This window comes from Lycium ferocissimum, unplaced genomic scaffold, assembly GCF_029784015.1.
Source record: "Lycium ferocissimum isolate CSIRO_LF1 unplaced genomic scaffold, AGI_CSIRO_Lferr_CH_V1 ctg45, whole genome shotgun sequence".
Lineage (NCBI taxonomy): Eukaryota > Viridiplantae > Streptophyta > Magnoliopsida > Solanales > Solanaceae > Lycium > Lycium ferocissimum.
This window is the reverse complement of record NW_026725683.1, coordinates 107,271-133,844: the sequence shown is the minus strand read 5'-3', so window position 1 is coordinate 133,844 and position 26,574 is coordinate 107,271. Positions and strand designations below refer to the sequence as shown.

The 26,574-nt window shown below is 32.9% G+C and overlaps 1 protein-coding gene across 1 annotated transcript in view; it reads left to right on the top strand.

Moving 5' to 3' along the window:
- LOC132044447 (calmodulin-binding protein 60 A-like) overlaps positions 1–24,715 on the top strand; it is a 55,852-nt gene extending 31,137 nt beyond the window's left edge. Inside the window, exons 2-8 of the mRNA XM_059434922.1 lie at positions 12,592–12,673; positions 21,877–21,929; positions 22,324–22,790; positions 22,899–23,056; positions 23,264–23,470; positions 23,557–23,721; positions 23,890–24,715. Of these exons, the coding sequence (XP_059290905.1) occupies positions 12,592–12,673; positions 21,877–21,929; positions 22,324–22,790; positions 22,899–23,056; positions 23,264–23,470; positions 23,557–23,721; positions 23,890–24,372 (1,615 nt within the window). The 3' untranslated portion in view covers positions 24,373–24,715. The remainder of the gene's footprint in view (positions 1–12,591; positions 12,674–21,876; positions 21,930–22,323; positions 22,791–22,898; positions 23,057–23,263; positions 23,471–23,556; positions 23,722–23,889) is intronic.
- Positions 24,716–26,574: the final 1,859 nt, after the last annotated feature.

Genomic DNA, 26,574 nt, shown 5'->3' with positions numbered 1-26,574 from the left:
CAGTTCGGTTGGAACCGGTTGACACCCTTATTGCCGACCTTAGTATACTAACCATAATTGCATAATGACGACGCTCAGAAAGAATTACTTTACTCCCACCTTCCCATTCTATTTGACACTTTTTATTTTTTGAGAATAAAACGAGTTATTCTTTAATCCTAAAATTTTTACACGTCTTTCAAATATTTTAAATTATTAATAATAATGACTTTTAGTACTTTTTACATAATTTTTAAATATGTAAATTTTATTTCAAAAAATTTAAAATTTTTATATTTTAACACACGATTAAAATTAAAAAGTTTAACTCTTGAAAAGCTAAAAGTATTAAACAAATTGGAATAGATGGAGGAGTGCATGAGAGTTCATTTTAATATCAAAAACAAAAGGGGAGACCAAATGTTAATGAGGAAATAAGATTTTTTGACCTCTTACAATATGAATAGATGAAAATATTTTTTTCAAATCTCTTATATATTTTTTTCAAATTTTTTATGAAAAAAATAAAAATCTCTTATAAAAGAATTATAAAACTAAAAAAGTTTGTATAGGATCAAAAATATATTTCTCCCGATGTTAACGCCAATCAAATAAGACAGTAAAAAGCTACGGTCCTGCATTATTTACGCTCTGATTACTTTTACCGATGTTTATTCATTCTTTAACCTTTTGCTCCTGCTATTCATGAGCACACCTCACTTCATGATTAGATTTTAAAATGTCATCCAAATAATGGCCTCTTTAAGACAATCACACCAAATTATGTGTATTTACGTACTTGATGGATGGTTTTATAAACTTACAGGTGGCAAAGCGGATTAAAACGAGTCAAGCTAATAAACGGGTCATAACTCAACTCATTTAAAATTTAATTAGGTAAAAATATATTTCTTCCATCTCAAATTATTTATCGTAGTTATTAAAAATAATTATCTCAAATTATTTGTTATTTTGGAAGTTCAAGACACAATTAGTTTTTTTTCTTTTATTTTTGCCTTTAGTAGAATATTGTTATTAATAGAGCTGACACAGAAATAAGGTAAACATTTAATGGAGAAAGATTATAACTTAAACATAAAATAGGAGTAATGTTAGTCAAATAGTCCTCCTAATTAATATTCCTTAAGAGACGTGTAAAATTAAAAAACAATAGATAATTTGAGACAGGAGAAGTGTTATAAAACACCGGATCGTAACTCAATCTTGGCGATATAACTCAGAGTCTGAGCAAATCATAAAAAGAAGCACCTTTTTTATGAGCCCATTTGGATTGGTTTATAAGTTGGTCAAACTAGTTTATAAGCCATTTTTAACTTATTTTGGTGTTTGAAAAAAATAGCAAAAAACTTAAATTAAGTTAAAAAGTGCTTAAAATAAGCCAAAACCAAAAATTTGCTCAACCCAACTTACTTTTTTTGGGCTTAAAAATCATTTTGATTTGACCAACAATTTTATCCTTTTATTCCTTATATTTTCTATTAATTTCAATACTACCTTTACTTCTAAAATCCCTTCAAGCACTTTTATCCAAACACATAACTACTTATTTATAAAATAACTTTCAGCACTTAAAAAGTACTTTAAGCTTATGCTTAAAAATCATTTTTTTCGGCTAATCCAAAAGGGCTCTATATTCTTTTCTCATAACCCAAGCACCAAGTTCTAAAAGGTGTTTTTTTTTTTTTTCAAGTAGAACTTTTAATATATTTCTTACTTCAATCCTTTACCTTTCTCGTATCTGGAAAATATTTTTCAATAATGGCTACTGTTTTTGGCTTTCAAATAACATTAAACTCGTGTTTTGCTTTTTAATTTTAATCATATCTCCCAATAATGAAGCTTTGTCGACCCAAAAAAGAGGATTATATGATAATTCATTAAGGGCAAACCACTTATCCAATTCTTTTTCTCCCACTCTCATAGTACTTCTAATATTGAGGAATAACAATTCCAACCTACTTTAGTTTTTCTTAATTTTTTCCTTAACGATGGCTCAGTGGCGGAGCCAGAATTTCCGTTGAGGGGATTCAAAATATAAAAAAGTAAACATACGAAGAAGCTTAAGGAGGTTCATCATCTGCTGTATATATATAAAAAATAATTTTAATCTTGTAAAAATAATATTTTTTTTAAAGGAATTCGGATGAACACCCTCGACTCTATGTGGCTCCACCAGTGATGGCTATGCCTCACCATCTTATTTTAATTGAAGCTTATTGATTTCTTTTTAAATTCTTTCAAAATTAGTCCTCCAAAAAGTGAGATCACCACGTTAACTCATGTTGAATGACAACATTTTAATCCTTTCTACCTGTACTTGGAAATTCGTTACATCTATTTTTACATTGATAAATGAGGATAATTTAATAAATTTACATGAATATCTAAATTAAATTTAATAATTTATTATATTATTTTTATTTTTTTTCCTTTCAAAGTTCATTAATTCAAAATTTGCATGAAATTCTCTCTCATCAATTCAACTTTGGGATTTGTCACACCCCAGTCCTGATGGGGCATGATGGGCACCCGACCCTTACTTAGAGTCGAGCGAACCCACTGGCTCTCGTTATACTCATAGTCTCATTGGACTTGCAGGTCATGAATTGAAATGCATAACGGAAGCTTTTCAGAAAAAAAAAAATTCTTTTCGTCTTTCTTAAACCAAGTAAACTGTAATCATATGAAATACGTAAAGTAATGTATAAGGATACATCGGCTTAAATAGCCGCCTACAAGACGGCATCCGTATACGTGACTACGTACGCAAAGTCTCTAACATAAATCATTATATCATGACATGGATACTCGACTCGGCAACACTCGAAAGAAATGGAGCTCGCAATCCAATTTGGAACATCTTCTAGCCATATCCTCTACTGCCTCGTCGTATACACACACGTGGCATGAAACGCGGCGTCCACGAAGGGACGTCGGTACAAATAATGTGCGAGTATGTAAGGCATGAATAATAACATAATATAGATATGAAAAGTAACAATGAGTAAGAGAGATAACCTAAACATCTGGATGCCTCATAAGGCGGATGTCATGCATGCTTAGCCTTTTTAAAAAAAACATTTCATACATATACATAGTAACATGCCCGGCCATAAAGGCTCGGTGTGAAAGTAACATGCCGACCATGAAGGCTCGGTGTGATATATAAGTAGTATCATGCCCGACCATTTAAGGCTCGGTGTTATCATCATTAACTTTGCGTCCGGGCCTCTGCGTCGGGGCAATATCATAACATGCCCACCGCTGCGGTGGTGTGCACATCTACGTGCACGCCCGTCGACTATAGCGCGGCGCGGTGTGAGAAAATACATACATATATATATATAAAGCATGCATAAGAGCCCAATCAAAACCCACAAGCGTATCGGAGTGACGTAAGGTCGGTAACCTCCGATTATATTATGGAATAATTATCGTCGCTTTGTCTCGCATGAAGGAACAATTAATTTAAGGTGAGACTATCAATGGAGAATAGAATTAAGAGAAAACGTAGAATATGACCATAAATCTCATAGGGCATCAAGTCATGTACTTTTGGAATCTTAAAAGAAATAGTCATCTTCCATGAACAAAATTGAGACATCAAGAAATGGTTCAACGTTCTCATATCGTCATCATAATAATATATAGCTCGGAGTACATGGAAATCTCTTGTGAATAAAATTATCTCATAATAACATGAAATCCGTATGCCTTGGAGCTTAGACAAATAAATCCCTTATGATCATCATCATGGTTATCATACAAGAAATTATTCAACTCTACCATCATAGAAACTTTAAAAGTCATGAATCTCTAACATTCTTGGAAATGAGAGTTTTCATGGAATTCAAGCATAGTTTGGTAAGAAAAGAATCATGCCTTTGGGAGCTCAATAACATCATAAGGATCGCGAGATTCGTGGATTTCTAGCATTTGCGGAAACAATGATATTATGGTACGACATAAAGGTTTATAATGAAAGGATCATGCCTTTAGAAAGAAGGGGACTAGCCTTAACATACCTGGAAGACAAATTCTCGACTTCCAACTTATTTCCTGTCTTGCAACTCGCTTAAGAATTATTCGTAGCCTCGTAATCTCCATATAGAACCATTCATAATATCATTAGGATCATCGTCATACGCTCGTCTTAAACACTTAATGAAAGCCCTTTTTAAATTCTGTCGAAATTCGGACATTTCCCCGTTTATGTGCCTAGCCCGAAATTCCAATTCAACAACCAACAACATCAACAACAAAACCAATAGTAATAACATCATTTCCAACACCAACATATGCCATAAAACAGCCCAGCATGCCTTGTTTCCTAAATTTCCCAACCAACTAACTTGGGATACGGCTAATTAATAACTTTATTTCCGTAAAGAAGTTGAAATTAATACTAACAACATCAATAACAACATCCTCAACATCCTACAAGGTAATTATATGTATTTTCATCCAAATTTCTCTTCAACCTCGATCCATAATCCAACAACATCAACACAACAACTATAATCTTTATTCTTTCAAATATCCCTTAATCAAACTTGATAAAGAGAGGGATTTGATGATTCATACCTTGTTTTTATGAAGGTAGCAAAATCTTCATCATTTCCTTGTCCCCAAGATAACTCCAACACCAAACGAAATTATAATCGCGTCTACGCGTTGCCCGGACCTCGATTGATATTCCGTAGCTTGACATTTCACTCAAAATCCTCAATTTTTGTGATGAATAAGAGCCCTTTTGTTGCTGAATTTTCTGGAAATTTTTGAAAGTTTTTGGGATGAAAAAGTGAGATTTTAACCCTTTATATAGGGGCCGAGGCGAGCGTCTTGTGTAGCGATCTTTAAGCGGATCTTAGCGGTTGTTGCGATTTTGTTTACTGCTTCATCAGGCTCGCTCAGTTTGTAACGTCTATAATTCTCTACTCCGATGTCCTATCAACGAGCGGTTTGTTGCATTACAAACTAGACTCGACGAACTTCATTTTAGGCTCTTAAAAGACCTTAAAACTCCATATATACTAGGAGATATGCGCCTCCAAAGTTGACTAAAAATCCGCCCAGCATTTCTCAAATTTTCGTCGAACTTATTTCTCTTCAATTTGCTCGATCTCAAAATATTTCGAAACTCTCCATATATGATATTTATCAACTATTATACTAATAATGTTCATGTTCTCGTGTTCCAAAATACTCTTTCCGATTACGACTTACGAGATCGTAACTCACCCTTTTTCTTCGTTGTTACGTACTTTCCATGCTTGTGCCTTTCAAAACATCATGGGACGTCTCGACACTCCATTACTACGGTGAGGTACATGTCATACTCATGCTTTACGAAAATGCGGGGTATAACATCATCCCCCTTTAAAACATTCGTCCCTCGAATGTTGAGGGCAGAGCTCGCTCCGAAGTAGATATCAATGTTTTTTGTGTTTGTCGATGTTTATCTTACTTACTTGCAGTCTTACTTGCCCGTTAAAACTGAACTTATCCGAACTATGCAATCTATTCTTCTTCTTTTGTAGTCAAGATTTACGCTTGTACTCAAGGTCATCTCTTTTTCTTATTATTTGTCTGTCCACTAACTCTCCATGCTTTATCGCCTTCATTGTCTCTTCAGCTTTCGTTGTTCGCATTCTTGTATGCCCTTTCGTGTCGTGATTACTACATACTTTTATCCAATTTTTTTAGAAATTCTTGTTCTTACTTCCTTAAACATAACCTCAAAGCTGATCACATTTAGCACTCTTTGCTTTCTATAGCAGTTGAATTAATTCTTGCGATACTTTATCCTTCCACTAATTTAACACCGCAATGCCTCGCTTAATTTCTCTTTCCTTGATTGGACTTCGGTAGTTGGCTAACTAATGATAATTCTTGTACTTATATCAAAACATCTCAAACTCTTGTCTTAATAATCCATTTCCTTCAATTTACTCTTAAAGTTTCGATCCTTGGTTCAATTTAATAAATTAGGGGTGAATCCAAAGTTTGTCGAAAAATAACCAAGATTCTTAATCACGCGTCGAATTCGGATCTTTTCGTTCTTGCTTTTGTGCGTAACCTTCATTTGTCCCTCTTCCAATAGGAGCCATCATACTGCTTGCTCCACGAGGTTTCATTGTCTCCCGATGGATCTAATCAAACGTGATATCCTTTGATCATTTCCTTTGGATTTCTCCTTTTACTTTTAACCTTTGTCGACTATCGCTTAATAAGTCTTTCCCATAGTTTGAGGCTATTGTCTATCATTTCGATTTGTCAATCAAGCGAACCTCTTAATTCCTTAAATTTCCCTCTTTTAGTTATATCCTTGGATCCTTTTCTTGTGATCTTGTCGTCACCTACTTCTACGACTTCACCTTCCGTTGGCTTAGTTCCTTTATTTCACAGCCCTTTACTTCTCTGCTAATTGGCAACTTTCCTATTCAGCTGCGGCACTTTTCCTTGCTTGCTTCTCTAGTGATACTTTATATTCATACCATTCCATCTTTTTTTTCGAATGCTTTTGTCGTACTTCTTAATTCCTAACCATGTCATCATAGTTCCACCTATGGTATCGCCCAGATGGCTTGCAATAGCATTTTCCTTGTTAATGGCTTATTAGTCTCATTAATTACTTTACTTCAGATTACTCATCCAATGCGTCGAAAATACCATAGCTAAGGGATTTGTATTCAAATGAGACTCAATTCAACCACATACAACAATCCTCGGCACCATTCCTTATATGCTTACATATAATATTTTCTTGTCATCGTTGTTATCCCCTATCGCAAGATTATACGTGCAACATACTAGTCCACTATTCAAATTGTTTTCAAATCCTTGTTTGAATCTTTCCTCCCATTTACTTCTCCTCTAATACAACATCATTACCAAATAACTCATAATCCGGAGACTAAAATAAAATCTTGCTTAATCATCACTTCCTTTCAATACAAGTGTGCTTGAGTCTACGGAGTCCTTGGCTCTCCTATACCAAAATGGCTAATTGAGACTTAGCTAGCTTCCGTTACTCTTCAAATATTTATTGTCGTCTCCGCACCATTTTACTAGCCATTATATCGGGACGATCATTCATATGGTCACCGTAACACATACTCGCGATTCGATATAAACGGTGACTTGCGATTTCACGGCGCGGGAGATATTTTCAAACCTCGAGTAATGCTTGCTTTCGTGCTATCCATAAGCATCTTGTCTTTCTTTCTTTTGACAATCATTGCGATTCTTATAAGTATTTCTCTTTTACAACTCTCCCCCTTCCAACGCCGCGATTTTCTTTAGTAATCCCGTCCGTCGATACTTATCCTTGATCACTTATTGGCATTCTCACTTCCTTCATTACCTTTTCGGTGCTTCTGTTGCATATTTACTTGTAACAAAAATTTCTCTGGTATGAGCGATTCGAACCATAGCCCGGGACACAACGTATTATATTTGACAAAAACTTATTTCTTTCGATTTACTCAACCTCTCCCAATACATTGAGAATCTCAAAAATTTTGATGCACACATACTTTTCTTTCTTAATTACTCCATCCATTCCAAAATAAGTGTCCTTTTAGGCTTTTTATTTTGTTTTCAAAATAAGTGACGCTTTAGGATTTCAAGAAGAAATTAATCCTATTCTTTCAAACTTACCCTTATTTATTACCAAGAATCATTAAATAACTTTTATTTTTCTAAGCATTAATTAGGGGTAAGTTGGTAAAAATACTCTTAATTTTCTAGAAGTGAGCAATTTCTTAAGGGTTGTGCATGAGCTAAAAGAGACACTTATTTTGGAATGGAGGGAGTAATAATAATAAAAATCTATTCCTTATTTAAAAAAAAAAAAAAACTTTTAGAAAATTTTCATACATGGATTACTTAGTTACTTGTAACTTAAAAGTAATTCTTAAAGTTATAACTTTAAAATAGTGACTATGTTAGTTATTTTTCCTCTAAAAAAATTTAAAAAGAGAAATTTCAAGAGTTTAAGCTATAAGTTGAAATTTTTCAAATGTAACTTTATTATTTTGTGCATATTAATTAGACGAGTTGATGAAAAATCTATAGCTTTATTTTGATATTTTTTATTAGATTTAATTGATTGCTTTATAATTTTTCATATTTTATGGTATTAATTTCTTTTTTTAACTATTATATTTTAAAAATATTAAGATTACTAAAAAGAACTCAAATGCATTTTTGACATAAAGTTTATTTTATACAATTATATTTTTCATATTTTGATTTCTTCTTATTTCTTTTATACAATTATATAAAATTTTGTACCTATTCATATTTTCACATTACCTCCAATTGTTTTAAGTGCTAGGAGACAATAATATTTATAAAATGAGCTAATTATTTTAATAATGATGATTTTTTTTTTAATTAAAGTTGGCATAAAGGATCAAGCAAGAAGAACATTCTATACATGATATTATTTGAAAATTTCTATTTATTTCTCCTTGGAATTTTCAAGTTGAAATCTACAAAATATTTTGACTTGAATAAGCATAAGTTAGTGTATTTAATAATGTGTCGTGGAGGGAAAATTATTGGTGAGAAGTTGCTAGTAGTAAAAATTCTAGAAATAAAGGTTATGGTGGTCTTTTTATAGATATGGGCAAATTTGAGCCAAATTAATGTGATAGTTTAACAGCTTTCTTTTTTACAATAATATTACAAATAATTCGAGGAGAAAATTATTCTTCTCGATACATTTAATTTTATCCTCTATTCCATTTTTCTGCAACCCAAGAAGTAGCAATATGGTTCCACACTATCCTCCAACGCGACAACTCATAGGTCAACAAGAATTCCACAAACCCGTTTTAAATTACAAAGCAATACCCATTATACTACAAATTAAGTCACATAAGTATTTATTGCTTTGATATTGCGTGTTTTACTTTAATGAATAATATTTGGTGTTCACAGTTTGATAAAAAATCGATTTAAATTGAAAATCGAACCAAATCGATTAAATAATCTGATATTTATTTGCGTTGGGTTTGGTTTGATTTTAATTTTTTTTAAACCGATAACATTTAGTTTGATTTTGGTTTTACGAAAAGCAAACCAAATAAAAAATCGAACCAAACCGACAAATTTTATACACATTTTTTATAATTATATAAATGTGATATATTAAATACTTTTAAATAATATGTATACTTTTTAAGCAAAATTTCATTTATCTCTAATAGGCTAATGAACTTGATACCTTGAGTCCATTTCTAAAAAGAAATCCATGAATTCAAATTCATTTATTCAAAGAAATAAACATGAAGTTTACCTAGACTTATTTTTTGTATTTCTTATAAACTTTATTCGCTTAATTAAAATTTATAAATCGTAAGACATTTTCTCCATAATCGAAAACTATAATTACTATAATAAAAGAGTAATAACGAATTATAAGTTGGAAAATGATAGAAAATTCTCCCCTAATTGCTGGAAGATAGCATGAAAGAGGAAAATATACCATTAATTTTCTTAAAAATCGAAAAATTGATCCAAACCGACTACAACCAAACCAATGGATATGTATTATATTTGATTTAATTTGATTTTAATAATTTTAAAAACCGACTAGATTGATTTGATTTTGATTTTATCTCAAAACTGACCTATGAACACCCCTTATTATGCATATTTTAGCATGCAAACAACAGATGGCATCAAGAGTTTCAATCACGACTGACTTGACATACTTAACCCTTAAGAGGATATTGGCGTGTTTTACTTAGATTTTGCGTAATTTGTCATCATACATTGGGAACAATTATTAAGTTATCAAAATCAAGAATTACAGACAGTTCTTGATAATCTAAATATCACAAAAAGTGTAACTCTTCTTCAGATTCTTTAAACACAAACTTAAGAACAGATTTACAAAATCTTTGTTTTCGCTCGGTTGGGCCTCGGGGGTACGAAAAAGGCGACTATTTTAGGAGAATCTCACCATCTTACGTGTCCGTCTAGAGTGCTTACGTGTCCGTCTTTCGTGACTAAATGATTGAACTTTTTGCTAACGACTTCATAAATTTGGTCTATTTTCAATGAAACCCAAATTGGAAAAGATATTTTTGCCACACTATTTTGATCATAATGGTCCAAATAGAATAAATTTATATTACTATTTGGGTCAAATTTAATAATTTATGCTTACTTAATGTCATTTCTATTCTTTTTTCTCAAAATTTATCTTAATTTAAAATTGTACAATAGAGGTTATGATGATTTTTACATAAATGTGGCCAAATTTGAATCAAATTGATGTGGTAATTTAGCAACTCTCAAAAAAATTATAGTATAAGAGAATATTGTTGTGTGGCTCGAAGAGTAGAGTATAACGCGCAGCTGCAAAATAAACTGACTCATCGGTATCCGTCAGTACCTGCCCCATTTCCTTGCTGAGAAATATAGAATGTCTCACATTGATTGGATTTCATATAGTAAAACTTACACGTATTCAAACAATGCAAAAAATTGAGATTAATGATAAACGAAAATAAATATGACTCAAGAACTAAAGAATGTTTTAAAAATAGCCTAAAGAATAATGTTGGAAGAAATTGCTTGAAGATGATGTTCCAATTGGAAGAAGTGGAACAATTTAACCTTCCGATTATATTCAGCAATGCTACTCCCACCCCAGCTTCTAAACCTGTCTTAGCTTGTGTGTACACGTGTTCATAAAAAAAATATTACTCTATCTATTTCAATTTGTTTGTCTTACTTTTTTTTTTTAAGTTCGTTTAAAAAAGGATATCTTTTTTCGTTTTTGACAACTCTTTAATTTCAACTTTTCACATAACATGTTTAAAATCACAAGATTCAAATGTTTTCCTTATTCTCTTAAATCTTTTACCAAGTCAAAATCAAACAAACAAATTAAAATGTAGGAATAGTAATTATCGAAATATATCAGTATGTGATAGATTCATTGCTGTTTGATTTTTCGAGCCCAATGTTAATGACTGAAATTTATGTATTTGTATTCTATTGTACTCCCTTTGTCTCAAAAAGATTTTTTTTTTTTTTAATCTGTCTCAAAAAGATTGTCGTCTTTTTATATTAAAAGCAACTTCACTTTATGAGATGATTTACAATGGCATACAAATATCTAAAACTTATTTTGGATCACACATTTTAAAAGTTTTTCTTTATTTTTTAAATTTCATATCAAATCAATAAAAGATAATCTTTTTAAGACGGGGGAGTATTTATGTAAATCGTGGAGAGAGAAAGGAGGGCGGGGTCGTGGGGAGAATAGCGTAAAAGCGACATCAATTGACAAGTGTTGGCTCGTGTAAGTGCCCACAGGTTAGAGGAGTGATTGATTCCTTTGACAGACACACACACAATTCAAAATAATACTACCACACAATGTATCACCACTTAAAATGTCATGGGGATTAACACCGCGTATTTAGAATTTGGCCTTGTCTAGTTAATTTAAATCCGGTTGCACCGTTAAACTACTTAAAATACTCCCCAAATTTAAAGTTGTCCAATTGCATCTAAAAGGGGAGTACTTTTACTTATTCACTATTCCCTCTATAAATTTTTATTTTTACTTGTCAACTTTCACATATTAAGTTAATACAAGAAAAATCTTGTTTTACCCTTAGTATTTATTACTCATTTCAAATTACTTTTCCAACTCCAACACAATTATACACCATTTACTAGGGGTATTGTGATAAAATATTTATCTTAATTATTATTTCTTAAACAGCGTAAAAAATCAAAACGTGACAAGTAAAAATAAACGGGGGAGTATTAATAAGCACCTTATGACATGATAATTCGACAGTAAGCATTTTTGCCATTGGAAAATGTGAAATTGGCCTCCCTACTATAAGCACGACTTAACGAGGTTATCTTAACCGTCGTTACCCGCGTCTTTCTAAGGAACGTATAGGAAAAGGAGAGGAACGTGCACAACCCATTTAATTTTTTTTCCAGCACCCCTCTATAACCCTATGTCCATATATAAGAGAACTATATTTCAGGTGCCCTACACGCATGATCTCTCATAGATCATAGCATTCATTTTGTTGTTTCTATTGTTAGTGAAAGAATACTTGATGGCACAAAACACAGTTTTCGAAGATGTTAATAATGCTGGAGAAGGATACAAGAGCTCACACACTGGACCAACAAACTCTACTTCTCCTTTTACCAGGTAAACCCACTTCAGATCATGCATCTTTAGGTTTTTTTCACATTATAAAAATGCTGGATTAAATTTATGTAAATATCATTATCAGATCCAAAGACACAAGTGGTTTGTTGCTTTATTTGATTAGCTGTGTTGACGCATGCTTGTACTATAATTTTAAACTCAATTAGCCTTATCCATGATTTGCCGTATAAATATTCGTTAGTGACTTTACCATTATTTTTGTCCCGTGCTGAAAAACGAAAACTTTATAAGTGGGGCTTCCCGCTATCATGTGTGACAAGTTGGCATGTGGTGTTTCTGCTATGATAGTATATTGAATGTGACAATCACCGTTGACGTTTACTTAGTCATTTCTGGTCTTTTATTGGTTTCTCTCTCTTTTTTAGGGCCATAAGGGATGTCGCGTCTCTCTGCAAACTCCGGCGGATTGTGGTAGCCTTTCTACTGGCTTTGTTTCCTAATTTTCCGGTGAGTTCAATTTGCTATGAATTCCTACTTTAATTTGTAACTATGTATTTGCATACTATTATTTGCTTAACTTTGGCATGTTCTTTTTTCCCTTTCACCACTTAAATTTGTTGGTACAAGTTCATTTGTTTCAGATAAATTGGTAATTCTCGTTTTGGATTTCAACTTTGTGGTTTTATTAGCTGGCAGCAAATAATTATATGCTTGTGCTTGTATAACCTAACGTTTCTGTAAATCCTTGGACTGTTATAAGTTTTAAGTTACAACTTCTTAACCTAAATCAGATGGTTTTCGTCCAAAGTTGTGGATCACCAATTTTCACCGGATTTCTTCTTCTTCTTCTTTTTTTTCTTTTTTCTTTTTCTTTTTTTGTGAAGGAGGGTGAATTACGTGTTGGGGGGGGGGGGGGGGGTTTACACCAATCGAGGCCTGACTCACTTGAAAAAATTGATAGTTTTGAGTTGCCAAAAATTAATAAATCTTAGCTCATGAGGCAAATGATTGAGCCGAGAGTTTGCCGAGTTTAGGGTAACTATGGCATTTTTGTTGTTGGTGGGCATGTCAACTAACAAAGTTCTTTTGGCATTCGGTTGGACAAAAAATAATGAATCCATTTTTGGCAGATCTGGAATGAAAGAGTACGATAGGAGATAGATCTTTGGTGTTTTGTGTAGAAAAGGACATCGATCATATGTAAACTTAAAAAAGATACTCCCTGTATTCAAAACGTTTGTCCTCCCTTTTTTTTTTTTTTAATCTATCCTAAAAAGATTATCACCTTTCTATATTTAGAAACAATTTAATTTTAGAGAAAAGGATCAAATATACCCCTCTACTTTATTTTATTAGTTAAATATACCCTTCATTAATGAAAGTTAATAAAAATATCTCTGACATCTTCAAACTTCATACTTATGTCCATATTTGGATGGAAATCCCAAATCCTCTCAAATTACCCAATTTCAAAAAATTATCCACTTTTTTTTTTACCCGCTCCGCCCGACCAGCCTATCATCATCATCAAGCTCTAGCTTCATCTTCTTCCAAGGAGAAAAAAAGAAAAAAGTAAGAACGCACCCAAATAATAAAATCCCAAGCTCTAGTTATATATCCATAATCCTCAGTAATACAACCTAGCTTTACAAGCCCGCGGTATGCAAATAATACGCTTACCTGCTGGCCATACTCTTGCCAGTAGCACTATCTACAACACTTGACTTTTGCATATGAGGCTTGGCAAGCCTAATCAGATACTCGCATTCCTCCTTGGACTGCCAAAGAGACAACAATGAAATTAGAGTCTTTACTCTTTAGGTCAATGAATCCGATGGATAGCAGCAAATATATCGATCAATAGATCAAGCTCTAGATATGCGACATGACAACACCAGTATCAATATTCAGAATTGGAAAAGAAATTTCGACAAGGTCAGACTTTTAATTAAAATGAAAACTTCCATATGAGCACAATTTTTATTGAAAGAAAATCAAATCAAATCAATTCTCCTCCAATTTCCTACAGGTTTTTTTTTTCCTTTTTCCGCCATATGCTAAGCAATAGAATCTGATATCAAATTCAGCTTGATGTGTTCACAAACTAATAATCCCTCCGTCCCAATTTATTTGACATTTTTCGCTTATCAAGATTCAAACTGTATGAACTTTGACCAATATTTTAAAATGTATTTTCATTATATTCACATAAGAAGAATTGCATCTATCAGTACTTTTCCAGTAGTTTTTGAATATTTAAATTTTGGGATTTTATCATTTGGGTGTGTGTTCTTGCTTTTTTCTTTTTTTCTCTATGAAAGAAGATGAAGTTAGAGCTTCATGATGATGATAGGCGGGTCGGGCGGGGCAGGTAAAAAAAAGTGGGTAATTTTTTTGAAATTGGGTAATTTGAGAGAATTTGGGGATTTTCATCCAAATAGGGGCATAAGTGTGAAGTTTGAAAACGCAAGGGGTATTTTTATTAACTTTCGCTAACGGAGGGTATATTTAACTAATAAAACAAAGTAGAGGGGTATATTTGACCCTTTTCCCTTAATTTTATGATATAATTTATAGCCATACAAATATTTAAGGTTTATTTTGGATCACACATTTCAAAAAAAAACTTTCTTTATTTCTTAAACATTGGGCCAACTCAAAAAAATATAATCTTTTCGGAACTGGAGGAGTATTATCTTTTAATATTCCAATGTAGAGGTCCCCAAAGAAAAAAAGAAAAAAGAAAAAAAGGGACACTTACACAAAAAGGATATTTGGTCACGGACTGAACTGAAAAATAAAAGATACTCTTTTTGTTCCAAAAAGATTATACTTCTTTTTTTTTAGTCTATTTTAAAAAGATTTTTTTTTTTTATATTTAGAAATAATTTAACTTTATGAGAAGATTTACAGCCATACAAATATCTAAGGCTTATTTTGAACTATACATTTCAAAAGTCTTCTTTTATTTTTTAAATTTCATACTAAATCAAAAGTTAAACAATCTTTTTGGGACTGAGGGAGTAGAAAAAAGGGTCACACACTGAATGCAAAACTGGCTACAGAATCTGACCTATCAGATAAAAACTGAAATAGACTGACACCCTTGTCTATCCTTTTCCAAAAGTTCCGAATTAAAAGGATGGTTTGTTTCCACAGTTTAAATTATGTGTTGATGACAAGAAGGTTAATTAGAAGTAGAAAAATTCACTTCTATGAAATTTTTCCTGTGAGCTTGCACTGGATTTTCTGCTACTAGTTGTCGGATTCCATATTAATTAGCAAACTCATTTTAAAATAGAATACATAATATTAGAATATGAGTGTCATGAGTTACACCAAATTATATTTATAGAGTAAAAAATTCAAGAAAAATGTATTTCTTAGAGATGCACTTTTTTTTTAAATATATATATATATATATATATATTAAACCATCACCATTAGGTTGTGAGCCTATGATGTGGGGGGTCTGGCTTGACCCTACCATGTCTATTATAAGCAAAAAACTTACAAATTAGAGGAGGACATGGACCTTGCCTCTTAGGAATCCGAGGGGGAAGGATCAACTGCCAAAACAAAGATCTTCCCCAATAAAAAACTTAGCTCACAAAAAATTACATTTTTCAAATCGTCTTCTGACGGTAGGAAGGTGCCGTTTGTGAAGTTGAAATAGACCCTTTGCCTCTCTAGGAAGTTGTTGAAGGAAGAACACAAGGTCTTATTTCCACTTGTTGAGGCAAGTGTAGCAAAAAAATCCGCTACTTAATTTGCTTCTCTAGAGATGCACTTGTTCACCGACAAAACGCATAACATGCATGACTATTTACTATTGTCTATATGACATCCATAGTTTCCATCATCTAATCTGGATGGTTGATATGTACAACTCAAACATCAATCTGATGTTAATATCCTCTAATCTATAAAAGAAAATGCAAAAGCACAAAACTGAAAAAGAGGAGAACATTTTACTTCCCAATCAGACGGAAGAACATTAGCTTTTGTAAATTAAACTAGATGATGGCAAGCCCGGGCCCAAAGCAAAAAATGAGTCGATTTAGTAACCAAATTATGAAGTTCTGATTACATAAAACAATTAATCTCAATAATATAGTATATTATAGTCTTATATTTTCAAGTACAAATTAACGGTTTGAGTTTCTTTTGCTTTTGTTATCTTGCTATTTTTGTTGTTAATATTTTCTTTTCCTAGTATTTCCATTAGAGCTTCTTTTACTCTTGTATATTTCAAACCTTTTTTGAAAGCGCTTTCCTTCGGCCGAGGCATTACAAAAACGACCTCTCTACCTCATGTGGGGTAGGGGTAAAGTCTGCGTATACGTTATCCTCCCTAAACCTTATTTGTGGATCACATCAGATATGTTGTTGTTACTATTGCTACTATTGTAATTAATGGATTGAGCGCTAGCTTAATTGATGAGCTTCCTACCTCCCATCGTTAAAGTGAAGGGTTGTGTTACGATATCATTCCTTTCACTTATCCCTTCCTTCCCTCAGGATGTAATGAAAAGAAGGGAAAGGATCTTTAGTGATTAGTGTTGCAAAACCAAGCTCAGAGTAACAATATAAAATATTAGAACAAGAGAAACAATATAGAATAAAACAATGTAAAGATAACTTTCTTCTTTTCTTTCAAGTGTGTAGTACATCACATATCTTACCTCTATTTATACTACTACATTGAGGGGGGTTACAAGATTGTCTTGAATATGGCATTAACCCCTTTGAAAAGGTGGGTAAGAATATGTGGTTGTGGGAGATGAATGAGGGAGTAGTGAAGGTGTGGTATAACTACACATAATGGTGCACATAATTCCTAAAAGTTATGAACATCTACATTGTTATCATATTTACAACAATTAGTTATTACATTAGATCATTTTTTTACGCAAAACAATAAGAACATTGACGAAGCCACAATTAAATAAGAAATTACAGTAAAAAGAAAGTTTCCAAAGCAATCATACTATTTAACTAAAACAAAGCAAATCTTACAATTATCCATAATACCTATTAAATATTTGTGATGGGTAAAAAGTTCGATGCAAACTACAGAACAAACTATTGTAGATTGGGAATGCTACTTATCGTTGCTTTTTAAAAAAAAAATTACTATGCAAAAACAGTTCATATTGACCAAAAAATAATACTCAAATATTATGTTAGTTCTCTAGACTCATTTGAAAACATTAAGAAGCTAAAAGCTTGATATATTCGCGAAAACTATCAAGAGAGATATTATGATTTAATTTTCTAGAGGATACACAATTTTTCTACTATTTGGAAATGTCAATACTATGATCTGCCAGAGAAGCCAAATTTCTACATTTTAGAGAATGTATTAAATTCATAGATCGACATGTGTGCTTGTGGACTTGTGGTAGTTATTAATGGTAAAAAAGGAGATCTACGTTGGGAATTGGTTGTGAGACACGTATTGATGACTAATTTATATAAGGAAAGGGCCAAATTGGTCAAGGTGCTTGAGATTTTGTATTTAAGCTACGTGTATAGTGGTTTGGCAACCAATAGAAGTGCTTCATCATTAACAGAGAATAACAAAATTTGAGTCCAAATGACTAAAGTATCCTTAAAATAAGTCTTATTGGCCAGAAGCTATCATGACATCGATCCCAAACTTTCACTCATGCTTCTATATTAGTAGAAAAATGAACAAAAATGTTTTGTTATAGTTGGAGTAACTACACTAAACGAGTATTTTGTAGTAGCTTTGAACTTCTTGCAAGGCACACCTTTCAGCACTTTGTAGATTTCTCCTTTAACAGTGTTACATTTCTTTCACTTTAAAATTAATTCAACATCATATATATTCATTCAAAATCAAAATATTATTACTCCTCCCACCATACATTCATAGAAGGAAGAAAACAAAATATCAAGCAATTATATCAAATGTTTACCAAAAGTGGCTAATAAGAAATTACGAACAGAATCAAGGAAAGAGATTGTGAAAATCATATATATAAGTCGCATCACAAACAGAGTCTTGTTGTAGTAACCTGTTGGAGATAGTAGGGGCGGGGACACATTGGCTTAAGCGGTGTCATCCGACACAGCCTCGCAGGATTTTTTTAGGAAATATATGCAAGTAATTAAGGTGAATAACAAAAATAACTACAAATAAAATAAAACACAGCTTAACATAGAGGCTCCAGCATACCCAATATTTTTATCTATCTCTCCAAAAAAAAAAAAAAAAAAAACCCTAAAATCCATAAGACATTATAGGCTCAGTTGGTTGGCTACCTTAACTCTCACCTTGTTGGTGAGGGTTCGAATCCCCACGTTGTAATCTCCTCCCCATTTTCCCTTCCCCCTATGTAAAAACAATTTAAAAACCAAAAAAAAAAAGACATTGTAGGCAAAGAAATTAACCAACAAATATTATGAAAGAAAAATGACCATGTGATAAATATTTGATATTTTACACTTTGATTTACAGATCTACTGACAGCATAAAAACAGATAAAAAAAGACATAGTAATTACAAACTGCAGTAAATGATAAGGAGAAAAGATAGAGAAAACTTGCAGAAATCTAAGAGACATTCGCTGAGATGCCATGTAGACTAATATCATCGCCATCTCGACTTCTCTTTCCTAAGGAAATCACAAAAACCTCTCTTTTGAAACTGAAGAGTTATGTAAATGTTTTTTGGTGAAGATTAATCTTAAATAGGAGAAAGACAATTAATTAAGTTGGAAAATAGGTCTCTCAAGACGTTTTTTTTGTGTCCAGATTTTCACGACCCATAGGCATTTTTTTTTTCTATAAGATTTCCCAGGTGCACTGGGGTGTTATATATCAAGGGGCAAATACGAGAAGGTGGACTTTGCCTTACCTCCGATTACAACACTAGGATAAAATTATTATCCTTGGCAAAAAGAGGGAAGGTGAAGCTAACATTCACATTCCAACCCTCGCGAAAATCTATCTATATAGCTAACTAACAAAAAAGTTTGCCTTGTCATATTTGAGTCGTATACAAGGCAATTGCTCTTGTCCAGAAAGAAAGGACTTTTAGCCCCCACACAGGAAGTTGCTGATAGGAGTCATAGAAGGACTCATTCTGACTGCTTAAAGCTAGTTTGGCTAGATGATCTGCGACCTTATTAGCCTCTCTGAAACAGTGTTCAACCTTGACATTAGCTTGGTTTTTCATCTGTTGAATCTCCTCAATGATCACTCTCAACTTGGAGTGGAAACACTTGTTGTCATTACCATCTGAACAATAGAGAGGGAATCCACTTCCAACGTGAAGTTCCTGTAGTTTAACTATAAACGCTTCCTCAATTCAAAACTTGCTGCCAAGGCTTCAGCCTCTAAGTTACTGTCACAATGTATAGAAGAGAAGACTATGATAAATTCACCTTTGTCATCTCTCAAAACTCCTCCTATGCCAGCTTTGACACTAGATGAGGTAAAACTCTCGTCTGTGTTAAGTTTCAAAAAACCCGAAGGAGGAAAGTTCCAGCAAACCAAAGTAATCTTGGGATAAGGTTTCAGTCTGAGTAGGATATCACCAGGGGCGGCTAGTAAATATTGTGGCCTAAAGCAAAATTTCAATCAGAGACCGTAAGATTTAAAAAAAAAAAATTCATATATATAAATTTCTTTTAAAATAAATTAATGAGTTTAAGTTGTATAACTGTAGGTGTGAGGAGTTTTTACACCATTAGATTATATTTATATGTTGTAGTAGGTAACATATCCTATTTTTAAAATTTCAAATCTCATTTTTTTAAGGATGCTTATCTATAGATATCCATTAAATGATCTAAAAAATTATTTATACTAACAGTATATAAAAATTAATTCTAATATATACACATATTTGGAAAAATTGGGGCCCCAAAAATTATGGGGCCTAAAGCAGCAGCTTTAGCTGCTTCACCATTTAGCCGGCCCCGGATATCACAGCAACATATCCAAGGTAAAGTTAAGCTGACAGTAGGGTAAGCTTGAATGATAGCATTTAGTAGATGAATATGATCCATCTACTAAATTTTTGGTTAATTGAATTTAGTGCATTAATTATTCAAAAAAAAAACTCATAGAATTCTTTAGATTTTCTATAACAACAAAGAGTATGCTGATTAATGTACCGGTTTATGAATAAGGTTTTATATATATATTTTTAATTCAAAGGGTATTACAGTTATTCTTGAACTTTATAGGGTTATCTTCGTAATCCAACTTTTAACTTTGTTGTTTCCCACTTTTAGTATAATATAATATGATGAAAGTACCACAATTTCGCGGTTCAGGTAAATTAAAGTTACTATGTCAATGTTCGCTGTAAACATGCATAAAAGTATATAACATGCTTTATCAGCGGCGGATTTAGGTTAGGCTGAGGGGTGTCACGGGACACTGCTTCGCCGCAAAATTTTAATAAATATGCATAGATAATTGGAAGGCAGAAGCAATATAACGAGGATAACTAGAATAAGTGACGCTCCTTGACGTAAACAATGAAACAGCGCAGTGGTTGGCCGCCTCATTTTCTGGTTAGATAGATGTCGTGAGTTCGAGACTAACCAGCCTCATTCGTCTTTTTTCAAAATTTTCTCACCCTCGTGTTTACAAATACAGAAGGATCTTCTTGTCCAGGTTCGTTGAATGCTTTAAGGAAGGATGCTACTTCCGTAGTTAGTTGTGTGCTATATTTTTTTTCTTCTATCTTTTTTCTCATCAACAAAATTGATTAAGACGATTTGCGGAATCAAATGAATTAAGAATTTTTAGTGATCATTTGGCTCCTTATATAGAAAAATGACGCGTTCAGTATTATTTCTAGTGAGTTTATTTTAAGTACATTTCAAAAAATGAAAATTCATCGGGGAGAGTTATATATAGTTGTGCTTTATTTATAATATGCTTTTTAAAAAAAAAAAAAAATATGATGTTATAGAGTTTTATTTATTTGTTTTCATTTTAAAATGTGACACCGCTTACGAAAAATTCTGCATACGCCACTGTGCTTTATCAGGACAATAGTTCAAAGGTATTAGGAGAGTCTTTATGAGCCCAATCGTAGAGATCTTCATTTGGCTTCATGTTGTTCAACAATTTGCTTGAGCGCTAATTTCACTCTTTCAAAATTGGATTTCTAGTCAATAGTTTCGCGTCATGGAATGGAATCCACATGCAAATTGATCATCAACTATTTCTGATTAGTTCCATAGGTCAATTTTTAAATAGCAAGTATTGGCTTTCAGTGCACTTATTAAAAAAATAATAATAATAATAATAATAACAACAACAACAGCAACAATTGAAGAGGAGGATAGAAAATTAGAACCTATAAAAATGCATCAATATTGTTGAAGTGGGTGCTTATTGCGTGGACCTGATTTTCTCGCGGGCCAAACAAGCGTAAAGAATTTTTTAAACTTTTTTCGTCGCATATTGATTTGAATATAGGGCCTAAGTTTGTTTTTATCTAATGTTGAAGTGTTCTCATCTAAAAACGTTAAGCTATTATAAATAATATATTTTTAATTATTTAATTATAGTATGTCTCAATAAATACAAGCTTTCATTAGTTCAGGATATGAAATAGATCCCTCTTTAGACCGAACTGTTTTTGTAATCTTCTTGTCTTTGAACAAATACCTGTCATATTAAATCCCGACTATTTAATTAACATTTTATATTCCCAGGTGGTGGCTGAGTTTCACTTTGACTTGGAAATAATTTTGACTGCTCGGAACAGGTAAGGAAACAGAGAGCTGTTAGGAATTTTTTCAGAATCATGGTGACCACTGCTTATATTTATGCTACTTACCATATATTCTAAGTCACTAATCAATGCTTACGGAAAAGAGTTACTAGTAATTATCTTTTTAAATGACTTGATTATGTAAATTGTTTTTACACTGTCAGTGCATAGATTTTAATATCAAAATGATTTAAGTATCCCACTGATGGTGGAGAAAAAAAATTACCAAACACATCATTTGTACGATAAGTACAAGTAAAACTTTAGGATAAGCATTAATTGGTATAACCTAGTTAAAATGGTAATAAACTTAAATCCTTAGAACTTGCATTATAATTTCATGTTGTCTCGGAGATTAAACTATATTCTACATTTACATTTAAAACAGGAATTCCCAGAAGAAAATCCATCCTTCTAAACGAAAACGTTTACTTTTAAATTTCTCACACAAGATAGCTCCAGTGGTATTTACTGGAGAGTGTATCTTTCCCCAAGGAACCAAGTTGGAATTGGTTGATGCTGTTACGGGACAACAATTGAGACATGGACCCCTTGCCTCTGCACAAGTTGAAATATTTCTACTTAATGGTGACGAAAATCGGACAATTCAGGAACTAAACAATCATATTATGATGCAAAAAAGGGGTGGAAAATTAGGGCACCGCAAAAATCCATATCTGAGGTTGCAAGGAGGCGTTGTTTCTGTTGGTGAAGTTAGATTCAAACACACTCCAAAGCATATGAAGAAGTTGAAGGTGGTAAAGCTAGGAGCAAGGGTTGTCGATCAACCTGAAGAAATTGAAGTGACACAGGCCGTGACAGGACCGTTCACTGTCAAGGATAAACGTTTAATGAGTATTTCCACTTAATTCCTACACACATACTTAATTTAATAAACATCATTTCTTTCTAATTTTCACTGAAAAAGAAAAAATGACTCTGCTTGAGTTATGGGTTTCACAGGAAGCAAGAAGCGCTACCCTCCATCGCTAACTGATGATGTATGGAGACTAGACAAGATTTACAGAAATGGTGCTTTCCACAGGCGGTTGACTGAAAATGGTATCAAAACCGTGGAGGATTTCCTAATTGGACTCAACAACCGTCAGAGGCTACGCCAGGTAAGAAGTTACTAATTCTATCTAAGAATCTTACTTCACGAAATTTATAGGAGTATCATATGTTAAGATAATTAATTAGTCCATAATGGTTTAAGGTATCCCCTAAACACTTGGACCATGCACCTTAACAGTATTAGATGAACTGTTAATATTTTCCCGTTTCAGTAAGAAGCAATACAAATGAGTGTTTACTTTTTATGCCTGTAGATCCTTGGCAAAAGCATGTCTGATGATTATTGGAAAAAGGTTACAACGCATGCTAAGACATGTGATATTGATGGAAGAACATACTTGTATTATCATACGGAAACAGAACAAAAATTTGCAGTGGTGTTTGATATTGCTGGTCATGTGATAAGGTTGGACTCAGGGTGCGGTTTACATCAATTCAACAAACTCTCTGAATCTCAAAAGGTATGTATCTATTGATTGATTATCATGAATCTATCATTAGTTGGCCCATTTCTAGTTCCCTGCTTCAATTTTGGATTGATAAACAGGCGTATGCACGCAAGTTAGTGGAAACTGCATTTGCAAACTGGGAAAGTGTCCTAAAATTTGATAACAATACTTCTATCATGGATCACTTATCATCGTCCATATTATCCCCACCACCCTGTCCCACACTTGATGATTTCCAGCATTCAGAACTTCAAATCACCTCAGTAAGTACTCTTTCACCAAATTGTTTTTTCTTAGACTACTACCCTGTGCATAAATGTCAATGTGATGAAAAATGATAGGACTATATACTTGGCGGGTTGATTCTGAAAATCACTCTTGTTTTTCAAAAATTAAGAACAATTTCTACTTCTTATGCAATTGTTGACCAGCATGCAGAATCAGATGAGATGTCTCTTGATATCCCCGCTCCTGCCCATACAACCACCCCCAACCAGATCACCTCTATGAATGCAGATCCAGAAGATTTTTGGGAGAATATTATGCAGTTTCTCAATTCTGATGAACTTCAGTTTGAGGATTTCTCATACGGAGAGCCTGGACAAGCCAACTACTTTGCTGCTGAAACAAGCGATGCGCAGTTCCATGAATTGCAACATGGTGAGACGATGGATCTTTCCCAAAACCAATTCACAGATTTCATGGTTTCTGAAAATGTTCATTCCGCCATCCATATTGGAGGTAGCACAAATGTCAATCAACAGCGCCAAATGAACAATGTCTCGGTAGTTCCAGAGGCGTCTATGGGCAAAGGCAAGTCAAAGAAGAGCTGGGCCAAGATATCTAGCATATTGCAATGGTTCTTATTGAAAAGGTTTGTTAAAAAGGTCCGAATTAGCAAGAAGCGGAAATGATCCAAATAAGCATATGGTAAACAAGAACCACCGGCTTTATCCCATTTAGCTCCGGTGGAGATCGATCAGCAGTCATTACAGTTTTATACCGTGTGACGTTTTTAGTTCATCGTTGAAATTAGTGTGGGTATATTTTATGAATAACTTGAGTTCATGCTTTAACATGAACTAGTTGACGAGTTTGAGTTGTTGGAACTTACGAAACATGTAATGATTTTAATTATTAGTATTATGTCTGAAAGAACGAATGTTAATTCGAATTGGAGGAACATGCCGTACAATAATATTTGTGTACAACTAAACATGCTTTGCAATTAAGTGGCCCGCTACATTTATTTGTCTCTGTTCTACTGCCAAAGAATAAAGTACAATGGCGCCCATAATTAGTCATCTTTTGAGATAAGGGGGTATTTTCTTCTTGCTTGTAGAACTAAGGATGTGCCAATAATTTACTTTCTTGCTATCTTATAGTCACTGTTTTGAGCGAAATACCTGTTCAAAACAGGTATGATGTCTGTTCGGAAAAGGCTATTCCTTTTCAGAAAACAGAAATATCCATTGGGAAAATGAAAAAATGAATAAAATAAATTTGATCTAAAAACATTATCAATCAATCAGAAATTGAAAACATATTTGTTATATTTCAGAGAACGTTGTAACAGTTTTGTTATATTTCAGAAGAACATTGTCTGCCACAAGCCTTCTCTATTTCTTTGGATTAACGTCTTGACATTATTTAGAATTTTGCTGAATACGAACTTAGACGCCAGAGTTGAACAATTATATAGTCACATGTATTTGGAACAATATACTTATATGATCGTGTAAAAATTGATGAGAAACAGACATGCTCGTATTTTAGCGTGTAGAGTCCCATTATAATGATTATCACCATTTTCTTTTATCCTTTAATTAACGAATTGATATATTGGTTAATTAATTATTGTAATATTTTCATGCGTGTCACGTCAATCCGATCCGTTTTGCCTTATTGGATCAGGTTAACATTTATTTCCGAAATTTACGGTCTTTTCGGCGAAAGAGGACCATAAATTGCATATTAAAAAATATTATACCATCTCTAGACTAAGTAGAAATCACTAATTTGAGTTAACAAATATAAGGCTTCCTGTGATTTCTTGTTTTCAAATTCCAATTATGCACATAAACACATCTGCCCCAAATGCGTGAGATGTTTATTACATTACAACTATGTATAAGTGTCAATATAGGGCTTTTATCGTCCTCACATTAGGCTTTGTAACAATAAGGCTCCTACACGTGACTGTTTTACCCTACACATTTTACTTTTTGCTCTCTTTCATTTTCTTGAAGCAATGCCCACTTGGGCCTATGTAATTGGACTATATTAAGTACTCACACTACATATCTTATTTTTTTTGTGGACATATCCTTTATTAAATCATTCATTCCGTTTGTTTAACCTCATAGGCTCAAATTAAAAGTTTTTTTACTTGCCTATTTTAGCAAAGCACGAAAGATTTATTAATTTTTCTTATACTTCCCTTATCATTAAATGTCGACATAGAGTATTAGTAGTCAAACTTAAATTTTTAAAGCATAATTAATAAGGGTAATTAGTATGTTTTACCCCTAAAAAATAATTTATGCAACTTTGGAGTCACAGTTTCATTTCCAATCAGAGCATATATTAGATCGTCCTAATTAGTACCTCATATTATTTTCTTTAGATGTGTCCGGTATAAAGGAAAATATTATTTTAAAAATGATTTTCAGAGAAATAAGTGTGTAAAATAATATTTTCAGAGAAATAAGCGTGTTCTTACTTATTTTCTTGTGTTCCATAAGTAAACAAAACATATTATTCTATAATTATTTGTATATAATCTAGAAAAGTAATATGGGAGGTGGGGCTAGGATGGGTGGCGGAGATGGCAAAGAACGGGCGATGGGGGTACTGAAGATGAGGTGTATTGGAGGGTCGGGAAGGGCCGGGAATTGACACGCTATACCCACTTCCACAAACAATTGGCATTTCTTTGACCCATTTTTATTTAGCAAAAGCAAGCCTGATAATATTGGCATTAGGTAGCCAAATATGTATTAACCCAGCGCAAGAACAGGCATTCAAATTATTATTTTTCCTTTTTCTTGTTTCGTACAATAATGTATTTTCCTTGTTTACCTCCGTTTCTGTTGGAATTGGGAGTTACATGCAAA